Consider the following 24,743-nt stretch of genomic DNA (forward strand, 5'->3'; position numbering starts at 1 on the left):
AGATAATAATTAATGTTGGTGAGGATGTGGAAAACTTAGAACCTTCATACACTGCTGTTTGTAACGCAAAGTGGTACAGCCTCTGTAGAAAACATGTGAGTAGGTCTTCAATATGTTAAACAAAGTAACCGTATGACTCAGCAGTTCCACTCCAGTGTATAAACCCAAGACAAATGAAAAAGTCCACAGAAAAAGTTGAGCATGGATGTTTATACAGCAGCGTTATTTTTAATAGCCATCAATTGAGTAGTAGATAAAATTTGATCTATCCATACAGTAGAATATTATTCAGCCATAAACAGAATGAAGTACTGATTCATGCTACAAGGATGAACCTCGAAAACATTGTGCCAAGTGAAAGAAGCTAGTCATAAAAGACCACATATTACATGATTTTATTTGTATGAAACATCCAAAGTCATCATATCTACAGAGGCAGAAATTAGTGATTGCCTAGGGCTGGAGGTGAGGATGGAGGATTAGGAGGTGATAACTAAAGGGTACAGGGTTTCTTTCAGGATGATGGAAATGTTCTAAAATGGATTGTTGTGATAGTTGTGTGACTCTGTGAATATACTAAAAACTGTTGAATTGTATAGTACTTTGAATGGGTGACCTTATGGCATGTGAAATATATCTCAATAAAGCTGTAGCCAAAAAAACCTAACCTAGACAAATAATCAAATAAAGCACGCTTCTCATTGGTGGGTGGTAAATGCTACCTGTGCGTGAATGTACAGATCCATTGTCCACAAGGCGGAAGATGTTCATATGCTTTCTTTTTTGATGTCCTCTCATACAGAACTTTTTAATTTGGATCACCATTTCTTCGAGGGAGATTATTGCAGGGCAACATGAACAACAGCTGCATCATTTTTTGATGGGTGTCTCTCCTCACCCCTACCCCCATGGGAAGCAGATTGGAGAACCGATGCTTTAACTGAACTTTTATTTCTCCTGGTTTTCTATCACTACGTAAGTGTCTAAGGTCTTATTTTGTATCTTTTCCTCTCAGGATCTTGTGATAGTGGCTGCTGAAGGAATGTGTGAATTTGTAAATTAACTAATTTACAATTGATAGATCCAAAATTATATCTAGAGTTTTGATTGACAGAAACAATTCAAAGAAAAACCCGTGGGATAGTTAGCCCTATTACCTTCTCTATACATAAAGGAATCCCTTTTACAGTATCGCTGCTTATCAGAAATTTGCGTCTTTGACATGTCCTACAGCCTCCACCCCAGTCTTCGTTTGCTGAAAGACCGTTTTCCAATGAAACATTGCCTTGTCCGGCCCTAAACACATATGACCCCTCCCTTCTCCAAATGCCAGAGCACTCTGTTTCTCTTTTATGACTTTTATTAAATGTCTGCACCATAGTTATTTTTGTATTTGTTTGTGATAGTGATTATCATTGAATGGGAGTTTCCAGAATCTGTTGACCCCTTCAAAGTATTTAGGTATGGGTTCCAATCTGGACACATAAGTAGAATTGGGGGTACTGGGGAAGGGGTTTGGGCTTCTGTATCATGAAAAATTTGCCCAAACAGAAAGATAGGCAATTAATAATGCTTTAAAAATAGTTTTTTGTTTTGAAATAAGTATTTCACAGGAAGTTACAAAAAGAGTACAGAAAAGCCTATGATACCCAGTTTTCCCCAATGGTGTCATTTTACATGCTCTAGTACAATATCAGAACCAGGAAATTGATAATGATACTGTACTGTTCAGTAGACCGCATACCTAAGTAATGCTTTTTAATGCCCATTTTCTTGCCAGGCTAGAACATGAACAGTTGGGTTATCTCTTGACTTCTTTGGGACACATTTTAATTTGGGACTGGCATGGACATCCTTGGTTCTGGGTGTGGTGGTGGTGTTTGTTGTGTGTAAGTGTAAGATTTTGATAGCTACCACTTGTTTATTCTTGTAAAGTGGATTATACCCCAAAGAGCTTGCCAAATATAGATTTGAGCAATGTAATTCTATCTAGTGACCTGAGGTCATAACTTCCTTATGTAAAAAGTTGAAACTGCCATAACAGGTTTTATGCTAGAAGAATAGTACATTTGTTCCTCTTGTATCTAAGATACAGTTAATTTAAAATTATGTCAGTGTGAATTGTTTTCCAGGCATGTGTAAATCTTGCTTTGTTTCATCTTGTTTAGATCATAAAACATAAGGGTACGGGCTTGTTTTATTGTTGTTTTTTGGTCTTGTTTTGGTCATAATTCTAAAATACAGCCTCTACTAGGGAATGGCCTCATGCAGTGAATCATAAAGTGTAGTTTTGCTGTGAGAGATTGAATATTATGTTGGGTTATAATGAATTCAGTGGAATGGATATCAGATTTTTAGGTGCTAACCTAGGGCTTTCTTTGAAGTAACAATCTTTACCAATACTGGGAATTGGGCTTGGTGATTGAACTCTGCTTGCTTCCTCATCAAAACTGATGGACAAGATAGAAAACTCCTTTGCGTGAGTTGCAGTGACATTTTGCTGACACTCATCTGCATTTCCTGTGTTTCAGACAGATTTGCTTAATCTTTTGAAAAAGGGAACTGAAGAAAGCCTCTATCTACTTCGGAATAAAACTGGGTCAGAGAAGGCCAATCTTGTGTTTTAAAGTCAGGCAGTAGGATGAGTTCTGCCACCTGACACGCAGAGGCCCCTGAGACGATTTCTTCACTCTCATCAAGGGCCAGGCCAGGCCCTTTGCAAATTAAAATCCTGCCAGGTAGACATTTTACAGATGAGGAAACTGGATCTCCATCTCTAACTTCCCAAAGCGGGCACGGGGTCAGCTAATGTCAGTGCTGAGATTTGAATCTGGATCTAATTCCTAAGCCTTTCTACCACACCAGATTTCATCTCCATCCATGTAAGACAGTCGAGTTCAGCACGGACCCTCTTGAATAATTCCAGAGCAGCTTCTGAGAGAAGACTGCAAAGGCTGACTTCTTTCACAGCTGAGAAGCTGCCTTCTGAAGTGTATCTGTGAGTGGAGCATTTGGAACATACTAGATGCCGTGTTCCTTGATGATGGGTAATAACCTCATTAGAACAGGAAGGAGTCTTTGTGGCCCAAGGACAGAAGGAGGTGGCCAGCCAAAAGTTACTCTGATTCATTTCTTTGTGTTTCTCAAACTGTCTGGCAAAGTGGTGGAGCAGTTACTGGGGGCCGAGGAGGAGGCCCGGCTGAGTGGTTGAGGCCTTCATGTTCTTCCCAGACATCCTACAGCGGTGATCACTGTGTCTTCCAAGGACAACACCAGCAGGCATCTTTATTGATCAAGGGGGCTACAAGGACTTTTCCCAACAAATATCAAGTACTCAATTTGCAGAAAGACTCGAACCTTTTCCTTCAGGGAGTTGGAATCTTGATAGGGAGCAAACTGTGAAGCTAAAATGTGTGTATGCGTTGATAAAAGTAAACTGGCATCTTAATGACTAACCATAGAGCTGGGAGGACTGTGGGCGGAGCTGTGCCCCCTCGCTAACTCTCTAGTCCTGACTTCCTGTTAAAACTTTGTGGTAACTTCCGGGGGAGGGATCCATTTATTTGGAGGCCATATGGGGAAGAGGGCCCTCTCTTTTTACACGTGTGCGGCCAGTTGGAGCCCGGCAGAGGAGTGCGTTCTCCCACTATTATGGTTTTATTTCTTTTTCATTTCCGAATAAACTGCTCTTTTTGTGGATTGTCTGGAGAGTTATTTTGGCCAGTCGACAGCATCAAGGATTCCCAGGTGATGGGGGTACATGTGCAAGGACGACAGTGTGGCTCTGACCTTCATGTAGGGTGACCAACCATTCTGCTTTGCCCGGGACAGGAGACTAACAGCGCTAACACCACGATAAAGTTGGTCGCCCTGCCTTCAGCAGTCTTTGTGGCTCTGGGCAGTTTACTTAGACTTTCTGGATCCTGGGGCCTGCATCTCTCTCTCTCTAGATAACTTTTAAATTCCCTTCCAGTTTCTTAGGATTGGCAATTAGGTGTGACTAATTCACAAGCTTGTACTGGGTAGAACAGGTGGGCCGGAAGCTAGTGCTCTAAAGATAATGATGATCTGATAATGATAAATAATAATAATGAAATAACAATAACGGTGTTTGATTGAGAACAGTCCAGCTACTGTTCACAAAGCTAAGAATGGGTGGGCAATTAGGTCAAAGTAACAGGCAACCTATTTAATGAAGTGGACTGAGCAGGTGAGCAAGATAGCAAACTCCTTTGAACTTTGGCCCACCCAGAATTAAAAAAAAAAAATCTAAATTAGTGCCAACATTTATAAATACAGAGACTTGACCCAAAACTCTGGCTTCTCTGGAAAGATTGGAAGATGTGGACACCTCAGACTATCTTCCCTCAAATTGTCCTGTAGCTGGAGCTCTAAAGTGTCTGCCCTTTTTAAATGGGGCACATGGTCACTGGTTCGTCACGGCTCTCCTTCCTCTGTTGCCCCCCTCTCCCCTTCTCTGCCACTCTTGCCCCTCAGACTTGTTACTCCTTTTTTAATCCTTTTATTATCTACCTGGTAAGTCAGACACTTTCACTCAATAGTTCTAAACCCTGGCTGCACCTGAGAATACTTGGGAGTGCTTAATATGATATTGATTTCCTGCTCTTACCCAGACTAGTTGAATCATAATCTTGGGGAGGGGGTTGGGCTGACATTTGTATTTAAAATGTCTCTCCAGGCAATTTTGTTGCCCAGTGAGGGTTGAGAAGCAGTGCCTTAGCTTGGTCCCGGGGTGGACTTTGACCGAGAGAACCGCCATGGAGCAGAGGAAATGAGGAAATGGTTTGCCTGATCCCATTGATCGGGGCGGTCACAGCGTGAGTTAAATGTTGACTGCACTCACTGGGAAAAATCAGGGTACTTTTAAAAAGCAAATATTTTAATGGCATATTCATGGCACGTTTTGCTAAGTTATCAATAAACTCCCCCCAGATCCTGGTGTACTGCTATGGGTATTTAAATCATTATAATAACATCCATAGTTTTTTGGATAAAGTGATTATAAAAGCATTTTTAATGGGCTTATAAATCTAGTGGTCACGAGAGGCAAGTGATATGAATTGAGTGTATTTGAGGCAAGGGATAAAATGGAGGGGGCACAGTTTTTCATAATGGCTTCATTCATTTATAATCCTCTCACTGTAAATCAATTTCTGTCATCTGTTGCCCAGTCCCCCGCCCCCTACTGCCAGGATCCCATTCTAGGCTATGAGTGTGGTCATCCTGAATTACTGAAAATTTCAAGTGGCTTGTTAATGAAAATCGGTTCTTCTCATTTGGAACTTAAAATGGAAGGCTCTTCGACACCTATTTCTGCTGCTTCATTTCTAAGGGCAGACAAGATGAAGGTTTTGAGATGTCAAGTGACAGGTCCCACGCTCTGCCCCTAGTCCTGGAACTCGGTGCATCATGATTCCCCCCGTCCAGTTTAGAGCTATTCCCCCAAGTCCCCGTGACTTCAGAGAAACGGGATATCTCTAGTGCTGTGTACCTTGCCTTAAGCTTGAAGCTTGCAGTCAGTCACTTCAGGAACTTTCTGTTACTCACCTTTTATCCCCCGATGTCTAGCCTGGGACCTGGCATTAATTGGAACTCCAAAAGTGACAGATGAGGAAGGACAGAGAGTCATTTCAGGTCACAGGGTTTTCATGAAACCTCCTGGGCTTCTTTCCACTGCCATCCCCCCCACCTAGTTTTTGGGACCCAGGGGTGACGTGCCCTCAGTGGCGCCCCTGAGTTAGCGGTGTTCTGCACTGCTCTGCATGAGTGTTGGGGAGGTGGGGGGGATGGCAGGGATGTCTCTTAAAGGTTTAAGGGATGTCTCTTAAACCTTCGGTATTTTCTCCACAAAGTAAACCGTGGAGACCACACAATGAGCCCCTTCCCTGAATATTTGTCTGATGGGGTCTCAAGTCTCAAGTTGACCTCTTCCTGACCTTTCATCTAGTTTTTTTCTTAATGGAAAATACTTTAGAATGGCACTCTAATGTCACTTTGATAGAGTTACAAGAGAAAAATGGTAGCTTGACATCTCTTAACTGGTGATGTGTTAGTAATTTCTTGTTTTCCTCAGGATAGCCTCTGTAGTTTAAGGTGTTTGTGTTTTACCCTCTAGCTGTGTACCTGGCTGCCTAGCTTTAATAGCACAATTATTCTGCCTACTGCTTAAATGTGTGCCTCCTTGTGTCTTTGAAATCAAGTTCCCACCATGCAGCTCCACACTCAACCCATTTTATGTTGTACTCTGTGTCTTGGCAGCCAAGATACCATGAAGCAGAAATGCTTTGCTGGCTGGGCTGGCGGAGGACATGAGATGTTTGTAGGAGCCCCTGGGAAGTTGTTTTCTTATAGAATCCCCATGCAGAGTGGCAAAAGCAGAATTTGGGGAAGAGGATGAGGGAGCGCTCTGTTCAGGGCTATATTTTTTGAAAATTTTCCAGGTGATTATTATATACACCTCCCTGGCTCATTTGAAAATAGCTGATTTACAGAATTTCCTTGCTGGAAATGGGGAAGAGCCTAACAGTCAGTGGAAAGCAACTTACATTTATTAAATGCTTATTATTATATGTCTGATTGAGTGGTTAACCCCCCCTCCACCATACTTGCTCCATTTATGCATTTCGTGAGTTTGGATATCTTCTAGGTATCGGACTCTCTAGGCATCCTAGAGCAGTGGTTAGGACGCTGGAAGCCAATCTCACAGCTCTACCACCTGGTAGCTATGTGACCTTGAACAGAGTGCTTAGTCCTTAATGCCTCAGTTTCCTCCACTCCAAATGGGGGCAGTCATAGCACCTGCCTCATAGGCTGAGAGGATGTGTGTTAAGGTGATCATGCCCAGTTCTTACTGCAGTGATGATGAGGACACTTATACCTTCAGAGAGCACAGAATTGGATGGCATTCAGGGTCCAGAAGCGAAGAAGCACCATGGCCAGCATGTGACATATGTGTCGTTTGTTCCTATCTGTGCTTTTCACATCTTACCATACAGTGTTCCCTCCCTCTGCATCCTGCCCCCATCAATGCCTCATTTACCTGTCTTTGTCACTTAGGAGCTCAGCTATGTGAATTTTTCTAGGAATATTCCAGAAGTCTGTGTTACATCATGTTAATAATGCCATGCTATTATTGTGAAAATTGGTTTTGGCCGGAACCTTCGAGAGTCTGAGGCACTCGTGATATATCTCAGGCTGCTTGCCCTTAGTCTAAATGGCCCGAAACTATTATCCTTTTCTGCAGTTATTTTTCTGTGCTGTCATCTTTATTAGGGAGCCACCCTATTTCTGAAATTCCTAATCTGTTACTACTAGAGTAGAACCAAAGGTTACCAGGAGAAACCAAATAACCAGATTTGTTAAATCAGTGACCTTAGTTTTATGCAAATGCCTTAGTAAATAGTCGGAGCATTCTTGAGGAGAGACCATTCTGCCCTTCTGACCCTCTCTCTGTCTTCCTTTTCCACTGTGGTTACCGTGAGCCCACCAGGATAACCCAGGACCACCTCCCTCTTTTAAGGTCGGCCGATTAGCAACCTGACTTCCATCTGATATCTTTATTCCGCTTTGCCATGTAACAGATTCTGGGAATGAGGACAGTGACTTAGTGGAGGCCACTATTCTATCTACCATAGCTGTCTTATTCCTTTTTGTTTACTTACCTTCTTATCATTATGCTATGTTCCAAAAAGGATTAAAACGTATAATACAGGGAGATAAAAATACATTTAAAGTAAGGAAAATAAGAAGACAAGGAGAAAATAAGAATAGGAAAATAAGAGTTAGAAATGAGGTTTAATGCAAAATAGGTATCAGTTTACTTGCTGGAAGTGGACTGGGATTTTGGCTCTTGAGTGTTTCCTAGCAGCTCTCTAGAAGAGAGAGGGCGGCAATGTCAGTTATGTTCTACTGTGTCATTGAGTAAAATCTAGCCAGGTGTTCAAATGCCCAGATGAATATTCTTGATAGAGAACTTTCTTATCTAGGTCCTCCTGGATAATGAGCAAAACTTTTGCCAGGTTTATGGTAAACCTGGTGATACGGTTCACCTGGCTGTTTTCATTTTTATGTTTTTTTTTGTTTTCTTTCGTTTTTAACTGCTTTCTATTTTAGGTCAAATGCGCATTGTTTTGAAGATTTCTTCCAAGCCATGTGGCCCAGGGCCAGGCCAACAAAGTCCAGGGATTTGAAACATCTAGAGCAGAGGTTCCCATCTGGTGGTTCTCATGCTCTGGGGATTGAGGGTGTCCTGAGCTTTTATTCCGAATGGCAGTGATATCGGTTTTACCCATTTCTATTTTGGGGGCTCATTAAATACAATAGGTATTTATGCATATGATCTCTGTTCCCCCTTTAAGAGGGAAGACTTTGAAAGCCTACCAGCGTTTATTAAGAGCTTAGATCGTGGTTTGTGACATTCAGGAGAGTGCTCTGCAACCCCTGAGGTTTGTGAAAAGGATGTTACAATAAAAAATATTTATTTATATCCTTAATGGACTGCTGGTTAAAGACAGGATGCATTAGGAATGCTCAGGTCAAAGTATAATTATTGAGTAGTATACTGGTAAGTCTGCTGTTTTTCTCCAGATTATCTTCCCTCTAGCTGTAGTTGCATTCATCTGATCAGAATTCTTTTGGCATATCTTATAGTATTTTTTAGGAATCAATATTTAGAAAGAAAATATTATGACTGTTATAGTCATCTTGTCTTTTAATTTATTAGGATTAAAGATTCGTACACCTGCAATGTGTTATTTGTGGAGAAATGCTTTTAACTAGCTGCCAGAAACCATCTTATCCTGATATTTAGAAACAAAACAGAAAAAAATATAAAAATAAACTTTTGGGGTTTGGAGATGCCAGCGAATCACACCCTTCCTCTCTTTTGGGTACTGGACAAGAGAAAATAGAAAAAGCCAGATAAGGTTACAGACTACCAGCTTTATTAGAGTAAAGCTGAGTTGGAAGATGTATCTTGGTTGCAAGACTTTTTGATCCCCCCTAGATGGAATCCACACATCTGCCCAGGTGACGGTGGGGCAGTGTGGGTGCACCCTGCTGGGTAGGGAAGTCCTGTTCCTTTAGCTTTTGGGGACAGTGAGTTGGGGGTGGGTGGGGGAAGGAGAGAGGGAACAAGGAAGGAGGGAGGGGGAGAGAAAGAGAGAGAGAGGCTATTAAAGAACTCATTTGTCACAAAAGGTTGGGGAAGGTCTGTGTAGGACAGTGGATGGATTGTGTACCCCTTAAGTCATCCTTCAAATATAGTTTCTTTCAGCAAAGCTTTGAAAAGCTTTCAGTGGCTATAAAGTCAGTTATGTGCCCTGGAAATGATCAGAATTAATTAGAGCCATTTCCAGAAACATTAAATATTGGTTGACGTCATCTTATTCAAAATTAAGATGTCTGATGAGGATGCTAGCCTCAGTTGAAGGCTGTTCCACTTTGAAGTCAACTGGGAAAGTACTAGTGATTGTTAAACAGGCGTTGTAAAGTGAGCAGTTTAGCAATTATAAGATCACAAAAACTCAGTAACCCCCCATGACGTCTAACTTTGAGCAGAGCAAATTGTTGGGAAGCTGCATAGGGTAATGTGCTATATAGTTATTTGCTGTATTAGAGTTACAAGTTATCCAAACCGTGTCTCTGATTTTAGCATAATGGATCAAAATCCTGCGCCTAGACAGCACGACCAGTTCTTTTAGAGGCACTCCTAGTTCAAAATGATATAAGACCATGTCGTCTGCATGTATAATTCTCACCTCAGCTGGATGCATCTTACAGTAACTAGGAGTGTCAATGAAACAGCTGTTCTTACTGACGTACATCCAGCTTATTCAAAAGTAATATCAAATCATTAAGGTCTGTGCACATTATAAAAATGAGGGGGACTGTGCTGTGTTCTCTGTTATCTGCCATTGGGAATTTGTATCTGATTTGCCCTGATTCTTAACTATTCCCGGTGAGATAGAAAGCAGTGTGTCTCAAACTTTAACATGCAAACAAGTACCTGGGAATCTTGTTATAAACACCAGTTCTGATGCATTCAGTCTTGGGGTGGGTCTGAGATTCTGCATTTCTAACAATCTGCCAGGTCGGCTCAGTGCTTCAGGCCACATATCAGAGTTTGAGTAGCAGGGTTAAAGGTGCTGCTTACTAGAAGCATCGGGAGACCTTGAGGCCATTAGGTTAGCCTAAATAATTTCTCATTTTTGGAGCCAGATACTCAGGAGAGGTTACTGAAAACCCTGACAGGCCAGCATGATCCTCAGCAAGTCTTCCAGGGCACAGTGGTGATCTCACAGGGCTTAGTGGACTTCCTGAAAAGCCATCCTTGGGCAGGGAGCCTGGGCCAAGGGCCTGAGAAGACCGGCTTGAGATTCTTTAAGGAGAAAACCAGTGTACATGGCAGATGGGTTGTCTAGAAAGCCAGTGGATCTACATTTATGGAGAGTAGAAAGTTTATCTTATAAAATACTGCAGTTGATTACATTTTGGGTCCCACTAGGTGGGATCCATAGAGTTGATAAAAAGAACAGCTTTCTGAGGATGTAAAGGTTCTCATGTCTAGCTGCGTACTAAAATGACCGAGGCAGCTTAAAAATAAGATACTCCTGCTTGGGCCACACAGCAGACAAAGTGAATCAGAATCTTTGGACATGAGGCCCAGGCATCTGTATCTTTTAAGAGGGAGCCCAGGTGATTCTGAAGTACATTAGGGTTGAGAGGCCCGGGTTCAGGAACTCCTTAACTCGGAGGGGAGGAAGCCCCCCTGTAACTCGAGTTAATTCATCATTTGTGTAATCTGAGGGCTTGTGACCAGATCTCAGTCGGTTGACCCAAGATGTTTTCAGTATTTGGGAGAGTTGACCTTTGTTTATATTAGTTTGGTACAAAAGTAATTGTGGTTCTAAAGGTTAAAGATAATTGCAATTACTTTCGCACCAACCTAATACCGTATTTCCCCGAAAATAAGACCGAGTGTTATAATAATTTTTGCTCCAAAAGATGCATTAGGGCGTATTTTCAGGGGATGTCTTATTTTTTCATGTACAACAATCTACATTTATTCAAATACAGTCATGTCATCTTCTTCTGGAACATCGTCATAAGGTACTAAATGCGTCTGTCTGGCTGATGATCTTAACCGGGGCTTATTTTCAGGATAGGTCTTATTTTCCATGGTGAATTGGGGGTGAATTGGGGGACAAGTAAGCTTATCAATGAGCATCTGATGGTTGAGTTCTTCCTTAAGAAAATTCTGACTCGGGTCATATATGATCCAGCATCCGCCTTGGGGCCTTGATTTATTGTAGCCATATTTTAAAAGCAATGAGAAATTCTCTGAGTGGTCAGGTTGTGTGTCTATGCACATGCATCTCTTCACACCTTACTCATCAGCTAGTTCTAAAAATTTGAACGTGGTGGTCTTTATGAAATCAAGTGCTTGGAAGGCTGTCCCATTTCTACAGACAGACAGTGCAATTAGAATGCTAATGGGATAGGCCAGCTCTCCACCTGTGTTCGGCTCCAGGTGGCGGAGAGGGGTCCTGGGGTGGGGTGATTGGCTTGTAAGATTCAGGGGACACTTGTTGAATAATAAGCTTTATCTGGACGGCATTGTCCCACGTTTTGGGAATAATTTTGATGATTTTTGTGACTGTAGTTTCTTTCTTTTCTTTTTATTATTGGAGCCATTTTGGGCCTGTTGTCATTCCACAGGTGTTTTCTAGGTGGAAGGAATTGCCAGAAGCCTGATCCTCAGAGAAAAAAGTATATTTTGTATTTAATCATGACATTCTTTTGTGGCTTTACTGTCCTTTAGCTCTGATTAGAGGCAAATCTTTTGAGCATTTTCATTCAACATTGAGATCTACCTACCAAATTTACACACTGTGTGATCTTTTCACAGACTATTCCTTTTCTTCTTCTTAGAGAGTCATTATCAACTTGTCATAAAGCATGTGCATGGTTTCCTGGGCTGGAAGCCAGGTGACAGTCCTTTTCTTTGTAGGGCTGCCTGAATGTAACATCATCTCGATTTTGTCTTCTCGAAGCCTCCTTCGCTGTGCCTGTTGATTGATGGACTACGATCTTTGTGGAATAGAGCCCCGACGCCATACTAATTAGTAAACAGGGGCACAGCCAGCCTAGGAAGGAGCGCTTGGGCTGGTGCCAAAATAGAGTTGTCAGTGATGGACACAGAAGAAAATGAGACTCATCTGTCCACCAGGTTGGGACAGCGTCAGGAATGTCCCCCATCTCTCTCCGGCCTCTGGTCCTAGCACAGGGCTCTGACTCATCTTCAGATCTTTGACTCCTGAGTTCACCTTGTCCTGGCTCTGCAGTCTAGTCCTATGGGCCGACCTTCTCTGAGCATCTTCCTATGCGGTGGGTACAGTTCTGCTGATTGATAAAGGTAGTGGTTCTCCACCAGGGCGCTTTTATCCTTTAGGGAACACTTGGCAAGGTCAGGAGACAGTTTGGATTGTCCCAGTGGGGGGTGGAGAGTTCTCATGGCATCTAGTGGCTAGAGGGCAGGGATGCTTCTGGACATCCTCCAATGTGCAGGACAGCAGCCCTGTGATCAAGAATTATCTGCCGTCAGATGTCAGTTGTGCCAAGGATTGAGAAACCCTGGGTGAAACGGGTTTATTTCATTTTTTTCAGGGACCCATGCTTTTTTTGTTGTTGTTGTTTTTTGTTTTGTTTGTTTTTTATACAAACTTCCTTGCAACTACAACTCAGAAATATGGGTATCTTTTCTTTTTTCTTTCTTTCTTTTTTTTTAATTAAAGTTTATTGGGGTGACAATTGTTAGTAAAGTTACATAGATTTCAGGTGTACAATTCTGTATTACATCATCTATAAATCCCATTGTGTGTTCACCACCCAGAGTCAGTTCTCCTTCCATCACCATATGTTTGATCCCCTTTACCCTCGCCTACTGCCCCCTTCCCCCCTTAGCTTTTTGTTTTTGTTTAGCACATATTTTCAGAATTCTTGGAGTTGCTGTCGTTTCATTTTTGTTGATGGGAAATTCTGTCAACTGTGAATAACCTATGGGCCTTGCGAGTGAAACTCACCGAAGACATGAAGATCTTATCTGACCCAGCAGGACAGCTTCCTTCTCAACTCCTTTGTCCCCTTTCTGCTTTGTCCACCTGCCAGTAATACGCACACCAAAGAGGCTAAGTCAATAAAAATCTTTAAAGGTTCCTGTCCACCTGTTTTCCCTCCCCCCCCACATTCTCTCATGGAGATGGCCATATGTAATCGCCAGTGGACAGGTGGGAGTGGGGAGAGGGCAGGAAGGAGTTCCTATTCTGGATACAGAGTCCTGAGCCTCTGTATTTAGTATTTGAAAATGTATTTTGCTGTTGATGCCAGATACGGTGTCCTAAACTACCCTTAGTGGACAGTGTAACTGCGAGGAGGCAAATGCCTACTGGCGGGCAGGGTTGAAGGTTATCTTTCCCTGCCCACACTAAGAATGCAGGTGGATCCCAATAATGAAAACTCTGGACACAGGACTCTTGGTTTGATCTCTTCAAATATGAAAGGGATGGGGCTGTTTAAAACCCCAGACATTAGAAAAGGCCTGGCCTCCCCAAGAATACCAAAGGTGTGTTTTCATGGGTGTCTTTCAGCTGGTGACTCAGAATCAGACTTGTTTAGCCAGTTCTAAAGAGAACGGGCTGTTTTCACTTAGAATGTGCTTTTCCTGTTTATAAAGGAAAGTACGAGAATTTGTCAGGGACCAAGTCATAAAGGTGGAACAGAAAGGCCCCTGTTCATATCTGCTCCTGGGCACCACTGTTGGCTCCTGGGCTCCTTTGCTCCCTAGAATGGGAGGCGGGCTCAGTGGTTATCACAACTGTCAAGGATTCACACTTCAGATTTGGGGCTTCTGCTGGGTGGGTCCTATGATTGATTTCAAGTTGGTGGCACTGGGCCTGTGTGTCCAGGCCATCCAGGCGAGTGAACAACGAACCTCAGAGCATCTTCCTAGGAATTTGGACTTATTTTGGAGAAAAGGCTGCTTTCTTTTCCTTCCCTCCTCCTGGGCTTCTCCTTTTTCAACAATTTCCTTCCCTCCTCCTGGGCTTCTCCTTTTTCAACAATAGAAGACAACTGTAGTTTGATTGAGAGTCTCCCCCAGATCATCTGTCTTCCTCATACCAGTAATTCTGTTCATGTGTATTTTTCTTTCTATCATTTCTTGATTCTCTCAACCCCTTGAAATAGGTGACACATTGTATTAGTTGTATTAGACGTCTAGAAACCACCAGGCTGTGGTTTCTGGTTCTGTTTCGTATTGATACTTTTCTTCTGTTTTGAGTTTCTGCAGAAGGCTGGTAGATGCAGCTTGGTTTGGTGGAGACCATATATTAGGAAGCAGGACTGGGACTTGAGCAGATTTGAGTACTGGTTTGAATCTGACTTTAATTACTGGAAAACCAAATGTTTTCTAGGCCTCGGTTTCCTCCTCTGTAAAACGAGGGTTATTATTTTTCTAAGTATTAAAAAAAACATACATTTTAACTCATCTTATTTCCTTTTGAAGTCATTCATTAGGCATGTGAGATGGTCTGGTGAGCACAGAATCGAGGATTTGGTAAGATGGTGTACAGTCATTTCAAGATGAGACTCCAGTTGATTTATATTCCATGTTTTGGTGGCACAGTAGTGGAAGGAAGCTCAGATTCACCCTGATTGCAAATGGTAATGGCTCCTTTTTTAAAAAAAAAATAATTTCCCAAGCACTCTAAGTTGCTCTTAATGTAAATTGAAACAGGCTGGAAAGAGAAGTAGTTGGAAATTGTTTCAGAGTTGAATCATTAACATTATCTAAGACTGTCGTTGCTTCTTGTAATAAGGAAATCAAACAAGAGGACTTCGAAACTTGTGATTTAGGACTGACTCTCATCTAGCATTTAATTACTCATAGTGTTCTCTGCCATGCAATTTTACATGAGTAAGTATGAATTTAATAAAACAAATAGCAAACAAGACCACCGCCAAGCATTAATTTCCTGAACATATAACAAATTCAAATTTCAACTTGCACATACAGGGGTAACTAGGGAAGTTTTGTTCTGAATCTCTAGAGTGTAAATTGATACATCCGTCACCACAAATTTTAGACCATTTTCTTTATTCCCTCAATAAACCCTGCATGCTGCATGCTGCAGTTGTCATCTCCCAATACCCCATCCCCTTGAGCCTTAAGCTACTGTCATACTTACTGTCTCTATACGTTTTCCTATTCCAGACATTTCAGATAAATGGAGTCAATGAGGTCTTTTGTGACTGCCTTTTTTCACTTAGCATGTGTTAGGGATCATCCATCTTGTAGCATGTATCAGTACTTTATTTCTTTTTATTGATGAATAATATTCCATTGTATGGCTATACCACATTTTACTTATTCGTTCGTGCTTTGAGGATATTTGGGTTGTTCCTCTTTTTTTGTCTATTACAAGTAGTGCTGCTATAAACATTTATGCACAAGTTTTTGGGTGGACATATGTTCTCATTTCTCTTGGGAGAATTCTTAGGAATGGGGTTGGATAGGTCATGTGGTAACTGTGCTTCACCATTGGAGGAACTGCCAAACTATTTTCCACACCAGCTGCATGTAGCATTGTACGTTCCAGCAGTATGTAAGAGTTCCAATGTCTCTACGTCCTCGCCAACACTTGTTCTTATATGTCTTTTTTTTATTATAGCCATGCTAATGAGTATGGATTGGCATATCATTGTGGTTTTGATTTGCATTTCCCCAGTGGCTATTGATGTGGAACATCTTTTCATGGGCTTTTATTATTTTTTTTAATCAAGTGAACGGACACATTTTCTTGCCAAAGATCTTTGGCCACATTTGGAAAGGTGGGAGCCAGCTATTGTTGGGTTGAGGAGTGAATGGGAAAGAGGAAGGGAATGCTGCTCTTTTAGGAAGTACAGGAATAGAGGAAATGCACGTTAGGGTGGTTAGCCACACTGATTGACCTAGAAGCTTAACTCATTGCAGACAGACTTGGTGCATACTTCTTTCTGGGAGAGGACCGATGGAGTCGTGGCCCTGGGCTGCCGTCACTCTTGGTTGGCAACAAGGCCTTCTGCGATATAGTGTCTAGTTCTTTTTGTGCCTCTCAGATCCATCCACTTTGCTGGAGGATCCAGCCGTTAGAAGGTCTGGGGGCAGGCATATTCCTGGTCCGTCCAACAACTTTTTGAACTATTGTCTGTGGCCCCTTTGTTAAACATGTGGCCGTTAGTGATGATCCTCGTTCGGTCTTTTTACGACACCAAGACCTCTGGTGAGTATTGCTGTCCTCTTACTTTCCTGTTACTGTGGAACAGAGGGGTGTCTCTCGAATTATAGTTTTGAAATCTTTTAAAATTCTGTCTCCTGACAAGGAATTATTGAGATGAATTCTAATTTAATTTTCTCTGTGTGATGATAAAGTTGCTGGTGTTTTAAGCCACAGATTCCACTGGAAAAAAGAATATTCCTGGCAGTTCTGTCGTCACTTACAATCTGGGCTCTCGATAATCAGAACTGTGCTCTGAACTTTGTAATGTTAGGGATTTTTACTCCAAATTTGTATGACCCTGTGCTGGGTTTCGAGACCATCTCTTTGCCCCTTGAATGTGCCACCTGGGAAGTTCTGATTCTCTCCAAGGCCAAGGTAGAGAAGGGACCACCTTCTACAGAAGCCCTCGTCCCGTCCTTGGCCGTTCCTTTGCTTAAACTCTGCAACTTTGAGCAGTTTTTCGGGGGATTAATTGAGGAAATGGAGTGTGGCTTCCTGTCTGAATGTAGACAGGTAATTCTTGTCAACATTTGGGGTTCTCTCCTAAAATAGTAAAAGAAAATCACCAGAAGACTCTTTCTTGGTATAGCACCTAGTACACTTGCTCTGGGAAAATCCCTTCAGCCCTGAGGTAAAATTGCGAAACTAGTGTGGGTTATCACAAAGAAAGAGCAGCCATTTCCTGAGGAACTAGATGCAGCACCCAGTCAGAGGAATGGCCTCTAGACAGCAGCCCCTCCGGAACTCATATTCATTGTTCAATCCCCAGTGCCGATGGCAGTGCTGGTCAGGAGAGAGTTGTAGAATAAATGGAGGAAGGAAAGAGGGCAGGTTCTGTTCAACTGGTCTGCATTTAGTGGAGCTGAATAAAGTGCCATAAGTGCCCAGGTGACCTGTTCACTTAGACACCAGGTATTTTATTGTGCCGCTGGGGTCACTGTCCTTCTCTGAGAAGTTATGCAGGGGGAGTCCCTTAGAGGATCTCATGGGATCCCACACAGAAATTGCACAACATCCAAGGTAGGCAGACAGTGTTGTAAAACGGACTAGGAAGGAACATCATAGGCTGGAGCAGTGGGGAAAATGGCCTGAAGCAGGTGGGACCAGAACTGGGCCTTGGGGCTTAGGTTTGGATTGTCAATGTGACAGGGGCAGGACCAGACAGGTAGGGGAACAGCCCGAGTGAAGACGGAGACCCTCATGAAGGATCAACAGGGTTATGGTGATAGCAGACCAGTAGGTACGGAGGGTGTGGATGGCTCAGAGAAACTTACGAGTAGGTGATAAAGTCGTGCGACACGGAGTGCAAGCCACCATGTGTTGGCAGTGTGGTGGTATGGCACAGTGATGGCATCCGTCTGTCTGAGTGAGGGGCTCTCAAACCTGAGTGGACCTCAAAATCGCCTAGCGGGCTTGTTGAAGCAAGGTTGCTCTCTCCTTCACTCCTGCCCCCAGAGTGGCTGATTCAGTAGCTCTGGGGTGAGATCTGAGAATTTGCATTTCTCATTTTTGCTCTGAGGCAGGGATCCCACTTCGAGAACTACTGGCCTAGAATTTTCTATTAAAGACCAATGGTAAATGTTTTCAGCTTTTGAGCTCTGTAGGATTTCTGTCCCATATTCCTCTTTGTTGCTTTTCCCAGCCCTTTTAGCAGGTACAAACCATTCTTGGCCATAGATAAACAGGCTGGTGGGGGAGGAGGAATGACATAGGGGACTTAGGGTGTGGTTTACTGACTCCTGGGCTGTCCCTAGATGATCCGTCCTCTGCCGTAGAGCTAGCTAAGTGACCTTTGCCAAGTTCATCTCTCTGCCTTTGTTCTTTTTTTCATTTCTAAAACACATAATAATACTAATAGTTCTTACCGTATAGGACTCTTATAAGAGTTCAGTGAGCCAAGACACAAAAAACACTTATCCCAATGCCTGGGACATACCTAGAGTTTATCATTTACTATTAGTGTTAGTGGTGGTACTACCGACTACTGCTGACTGTTGATACACAAGGAAATCACAGTGAGAGCGGAGGACCAACACAGATGTGCTGCATGACATGCAGGCTGTAGCTAATAGTTACAGGATCCTGTTATCATTTCCTCTTAGGCTATTTAAGAAAAAGAATCCTTTGAACTTCAACATATGCACACTAAATACATCCTGGGTTAGTCCTCCGTAGGAGATCCTTGCTCAGCCTTTCCCTTGGCACATTTAGAATATGGTGTTATTGTAAGCTGGCTGGTTCTTGGGCCCAGGACTCTGGCCGAAGGAGTGGGTATCTTGGCCGACCTGTAGCTCATTTGCAACCTACACTTCAGCCCCATTTGTTGGGAGGGCTTGATTTAAGACTTTGACCCAGCCCGTGCAGATACCAGATAAAATATGATTACATTAGTATTGAAACTATACCTTTTTTAAAAAATTAAAGTACATTATGTTTGTTTCAGGTGTACAACATAGTGACTTAACATTCGTATACCTTACGATGTGATAGACAGTGGAAACTATACCTTTTAGCCTCATTTTGCTTCATGGTGTGAGTGAAATAGAGCCACGGAGCAGGAGGCTGTCATGTACTCCACACTTCCTGTGCTGAAGTGTGCAAGTGAGAAGTGAGGTTCAGCTTTCACTCATGGTAACCAGAACAGAAAGACTGCTAGGTATCCCTGGTATAGCCTGTCTGCGCTGGAGCCTGGGAGAGGCCACCTGGTGGCCCCGAGAGACTCAGCTCATCGCTGGACACTGCTCATGAAAGCCGGCCATGCTTAAGTAATGTGGAGGCTCTCTCCCCTTTCCTTGTCTGATTGCCCTGAGGGGGCATCCACTTTCTGGCTCACCTCTCCAGCTGCGTGCTCTAATCCTTGCCAGAGCACATAATAATGACTTTGTAAGCTCACGTTACAGATACACAAAAGTGCCCAGTGGTGATATGACTCCACCCTCCACTTGAGTTTCTGCTGACATTCAGTGAAATATCCTTCCATCTCCTTTCCACCTTGCAAAACAAACTTCCTGTTTTGAACTTGGTCCAGACTGGAACAGCCCTGCTACACCTGTTAACACACTCAGAGGCACATTTCCTCCTCCGTATTTGTACAGCTCTTTGTTGCCTGGCCAGATTTCCCCTCTTAGCGTACAGAACCCGAGTCTTAATAGAAGATATTGAACCAGTACATTAAGAAAAAACGAAGTTCACATTTTAGAACTATTGGTGTGAAAACAGGGCTTCTGGCTTATTTTACCATGTTTTGCCACAACCACGGTGCTAACTTTCCTCCTCCTTCACAGCAGAATGGCAGTGAGGAAAGGAAGTCGGCTGACGCAGGAGCCAGAGTGAGACGGACGAACCCACCATGAACCTGTGTCTCCCTTTGACCCTTTAAGAGCCAGCGGCAGGTGAAGTTGCCGGAGGGCAATGGCTCTCTTTACTCCGTGGAAGTTGTCCTCTCAGAAGCTGGGCTTTTTCCTCGTGACTTTTGGCTTTATTTGGGGTATGATGCTCCTGCATTTTACCATCCAGCAGCGAACTCAGCCTGAGAGCAGCTCCATGCTGCGGGAGCAGATCCTGGACCTCAGCAAGAGGTACATCAAGGCTCTGGCCGAAGAAAACAGGAATGTGGTGGATGGACCATATGCTGGTGTCATGACAGCTTACGGTATGTGTTGTGCTTCTGGGGCTTCTCGCTGGAGGGCGGCTCTGCCTCAAAACGACCCCTGAGGCTCTCAGGCTCGGTCTTCTGGTGGAGTCAGTGTATCCCTTGCCACTGCCTTCAGGGCAATGAATTGCACACAGAGGGACACTTTTAGAAAGTTAAAGCAGTGTCCTTTGGGAGAGTCTCAGCTCTGTACACACTGACATTTAGCCCAGGAACAACGGGCAGAACAGTTCGCATACTATGGCTTGTGTTTGCAGCTAGCTCCTCCTCCCTCAACACATTTGTGGATTGCATGATCTCATCTGGGGGTAGCATCAGGAAATGTACGAACATATTCTCGTTGTCTTTCCCTAAACAAAATTTAATTAGGACTGGCGGATTGAGGTAAGGAGGCTGGGGAGGAGTGTTTTGTGCACGCCCAGAAACTCAGAGCCAAGTGTGGGCCTCCCTCCAGCTAGTATGCAGGGCATTAGGGCTACGTGCTGGCTAATCGCTTTAAACTTTGGCGTCTTCCAGCTTACTGCTCGTTTCTTGCCCTGGTCTCTAAGTGCCCTCGCTTTGAAAGAAATCTTTTTGTACTTCTTGCTTTTTTTATCAGGTGCCTTAACTCCTTTTTGAAATGAGGTTGATTTAAAAAACAAAAAAGTACTCCTATAGAATATTACTTATTTTTATTTTGGGAAACGTTATGCTTAATATAGAAAATGTTGGAAGCTGCAGACAAGCAAAAAGATAGGAAGAAAAAATAAAATCACGTATAAATCTACTCTAGGAATTAACATTTCAGTGTATATATCTTTATATATTTTTGATGTTTTATATATGCATGGAAATATATATATATATATATGTACACATGCATATATATGTATATATGTATGTATAGGAACAAAGTACTTACAAAAACATATGCATAAATACAAAACAAAAATTGCAAATGAAATTGGGATCACACTGTGTTTTAGAGAAGCCACTTCCCAGCTCTCCTGTGCTCACTGAGTGTGGGAATGGCCTTGATCTGTGGGGTGACCTGTTGTTCAGTGACAAATCTGGTCATTGAATGGAGACTTCAGTAGCGTCAGGATTTGGGACCCTGATGTATATTATAAATGAGATACAAGAATGGGATTGGGCAAGAAGGAAACGGTTGGCATTCCATCTTGGGAACCAGTCGAGGAATGTTCCCTGAAATATGGGCGCTCCAATGAGGATTCCCTGAAAATGTGCAGCAACAGGTTGAAGCTGAAGTTCAAACACAGGAAATCACACTCAATTTTACATGTATGTGTTTTTGTTTTTGGAAGGATCCAGCAAACTTGGTTAGTTTTTAATTTATGGATTTTTTGTGTGTGTTTTCGTGGGGTTTTTTGGGGGGTGGGGTAAGGAGAAAATGATTGCTTTCAATGTGCAATGTGGAAATTCTTTTCCAGTGCCTGCTATTTGAATGATCACACTCCCTGTTTTTAATCTATTCCTTAAAGATTTGGCAGCGTCTGTAGGCATTTGCTTTTAATATTTAAATAAATTGCCACCTTTTTTGGTCTGCTGGATTAATAAAAGGAGACTCCATTTTGAAAGCCTATGCTGCAAAACAACTAGGTCATTTTCTTGAGGGTGCATTTTTGAATTGACTTCCATCTTCTTTAATGTTTCCTGAATATTGTCAGTAAACCACCAGAAAAAATAAAGCAAATTACCACATTTGGTATTACCAATCTATAATAGTAAGTGTAACGAATAAACTAGATGCTCTTCTCAAGTTTCTGGTTCATTGCATTCCATGTTACACACTTGGGGGTGAAGAAGAGTAGTAATTTCCTCCTTCTGTTCATCTCAGTCTATCAAAGGTTTTCCATGAAAGGAAACCACACGAATGGTAAATTGATGGACTTGCAGTTTCTCTAGTTTTGACTGTTTCTATTTCCTGTGTGCTGCGAAACATCTTTTAAGGTAGGCTTCTTCCACATTCTACAGGACAGTGATCTGGTCTTAGCCTTGCAGCCTGACAGAGGTGTTCTATTTTTTAGGAAGTTGCCAACCCCCCAGAGAAGTCTGTAAGACCTTCAGCCACCTTATATGCTGACAATCATAGGACTTTGGAGCTCAAAGAAATTACAGAAACTATTTATTCCTTCTTCCTCCCTTTATAGATGACCCTCAGAAAAGTAATTCTTTTTCTCAAAACAACGAAGAAACAACTACACAGGCACCGTCAGCAAGTCTAACTCACACCACTGTTTTTCTTTCATTTAATCAATTCGACCTGTCAATCAAAATGGTCTTTGGAGCTGAGTTTCTGGGATTTAATTGGACTGTGCATGTGTGCTTGAGGCATTGGGACCATCAGCGAAATCCTACTAAGGCAGGGTTTGTCATCTCGGCATCATTGGTATTTTTGGCCAGATAATTCTTTATTGTTGGGGGGCTGTTCGTGTGTTATAGGATGTGTAGCAGCATCTCAGTTGTGTACCCACTGGATACCAGTAGCCACTCCCTAGTTGTGACAATCAAAAATGTTTCCGGGTATAGGGGGCCAAATTGCCCACCTTCCCACCTCCTTGGAGAACCACTGCAGTAAGAATGGAAAGAGAAGACACTATTTAACACATCATCTTCTGAAAGTTCTCAAGCAGATAACTTTTTTGTTACTGAAAATGTGACAGTCTATCTTTCTCCCAGGTTCTTAGTTCCTGGCATGAACAACTGGGATTGAATGAGATGGTATAGTGCACATCAAGGCCGAGAGAGCCGGAGAGCCGTTCTGGCGATGTTGCTTCTCTGTAATCCATCAATAGCAGGCATGGGCATATCATTAGGCAGGCAGTTCTGGCGGTTGATGTCAGGTGTCAGATGGAGATGCAGAGACTGAAAGATGGTTCAGTGGTTTCGCTGAGTTGGTGGAGCGAGGAAGAGGATGCATGAGTCATCGGTTTCCACTCTCCTTTTCTGCCACAAATGCAGCCCATATACAGAGCACTGCCTAGATGTCTGCTCAGAAAGAGTGAAGATCTGATCTATCACTGGGATCTATGTCTGGTTTGAATGAATCCTGTTAATAGACAAAGGAAAAAATCCCCTCCTTTCATACCCCCATATTAGTATAATCAGAAGCTTACAGTGTGCTATAAATGGTTCTTTACGTTGTGATAGGTTTTGAAGAACCGTAATAGCTGATTTCAGATTATTAATTATTAGAATCTCTGACTTAAAATACTAGAGCAGCAGGGTTCAGCATACTGTGACCTGTGGGTCAAATTCAGGCCTCTGCTTGTTTGTGTAAAAAAAGTTTTAATGAAACACAGCCACTCCTATTTGTTTATAACAACTGTGATAACAGAGAACCATGATAATGCCAGTATTCATTTCATGTAACATCTAAAACATGCTGATTCCATTTTTTGGCAGTGAGCATAGTTCATTTGAAAACACTCATCTGATCATGTCCCTCCTTGACTCAATTTCCCAGGACTCCTCTGTGGCCTAAGGCATTGTCACTAAACTATGGCCTCCTGTTTTACATGGGAAATGCCTTGGAATCCAACATGCCCCTTTGTTTATGCGTTGTCTGTGGCTGCTTTTGTGCCATACTGGCAGAGCTGAGTAGTTGTCACTGAGACTGCAAAGCCTAAAATGTTGACTGCCTGCTCCTTTGCCAAAAATGTCAGTCCCTGATCTGGATAATCCTTGGGTCAGTCTTTTTTCATTTCTCCACAACTCTTTCATCTTTGCATTTGGATTTACTCCAGACATCCAAATGCTTGAGTGGATATTTCTCAGCCCTCTGGAAATGCTTTTTCTGAACGGCAGGTCGAGAGTTGAGTGGTTAGGAGCGTGGGCTTTGCAGCCAGCCAGTTTGGCTTTGCCACATCCTGGCTGTGTGGCCTGAGCCCTAGAGGCACAGACTCCTTTTAGAGTGGGTTGTCACTCCCTGCCTGGCCACGTGAAGCGTGACTGAGGTGCCTCCAATCACAGAACTTCCAAATGATATCTCCTCCTCCCCCATCCTTGTTTTGGTGATTTGAAAAGAGAACTTATTTGGGGATTTGGTAATTCAAAAGTGGTGCCTGTAAGATGTGCCATCTGTAAGATGTCCCGCGCAGCCTGTGTGGAACGGTTGGAACATTCATTCTTGGGGTGCGGCTGGTTTCTGTCACTCTCGAGAGCAGCGTGTGGAGCCAGAGCCCTCTGCAGTTCAGCCTCAACCGCATACCTAGGCCGGCATGGCAGGGCCAGGCCTGTGAGTGACTTCGCAGCAATTGCGTCATGAAGGGTGTCACTTGCCCCAGTCAATGTCCGTCTTGTTTCTTAGGTGAATTGATCTCTGTCTCTGATGACCTGACCCAAATTCTGATCCCCAGTGATCACTTCTTATGTAACAGAACAGGTGCCTTTGTGTTCTCTAAGTCACAGGAATGGAAACCTGGGGTGATGAAAGACCCCCCTCTTTGGTCCGTCCATACTTTATTAACCCAGACCTTTCTTATCTGCTTGCTTCTCTGGGCGCTGAGATGCTCTGCTGTTGATGGGTCAGCAGCTCAGGCTGAAGCAGATGTGGACCCTCACTTTCTCTGCCGGCCCCCTTCCCACCAGTATCCTGTTTCCTTGCTGCCTGGTTCCTCGTGACCTCCACGTCTGTGCTCCTGCTCCTCACCTCCTGCCTGCTCTGCCTTCCCTCCTGTCTCCTGGCTCTCTGAATTTCTTGGGCCTAGACTGTCCCCTTGATTTGGTTCTTATCCTTCAAGCCTCGCATGTTG

The 24,743-nt window shown here is 43.0% G+C and overlaps 1 protein-coding gene across 8 annotated transcripts in view; it reads left to right on the forward strand.

The window, feature by feature from the left end:
- Positions 1-24,743, forward strand: part of MGAT5 (alpha-1,6-mannosylglycoprotein 6-beta-N-acetylglucosaminyltransferase) — a 323,438-nt gene that overhangs the window by 101,177 nt on the left and 197,518 nt on the right. For 3 of the 8 annotated variants that reach the window (XM_019731137.3, XM_074335516.2, XM_074335513.2), the window contains one exon: positions 19,622-19,989. In XM_019731137.3, coding sequence (XP_019586696.2) covers positions 19,749-19,989 — 241 coding nt within the window. In that variant the 5' untranslated portion in view covers positions 19,622-19,748. Of the gene's footprint in view, positions 1-802; positions 976-19,621; positions 19,990-24,743 lie in introns of all 8 variants that reach the window. The other 5 variants (XM_019731135.3, XM_019731138.3, XM_019731139.3 and 2 more) reach the window with 3 other exon arrangements.

The sequence above is a fragment of the Rhinolophus sinicus genome, chromosome 17 (assembly GCF_057876585.1).
Source record: "Rhinolophus sinicus isolate RSI-liver-muscle chromosome 17, RSI-T2T, whole genome shotgun sequence".
In the NCBI taxonomy this organism is placed as follows: domain Eukaryota; kingdom Metazoa; phylum Chordata; class Mammalia; order Chiroptera; family Rhinolophidae; genus Rhinolophus; species Rhinolophus sinicus.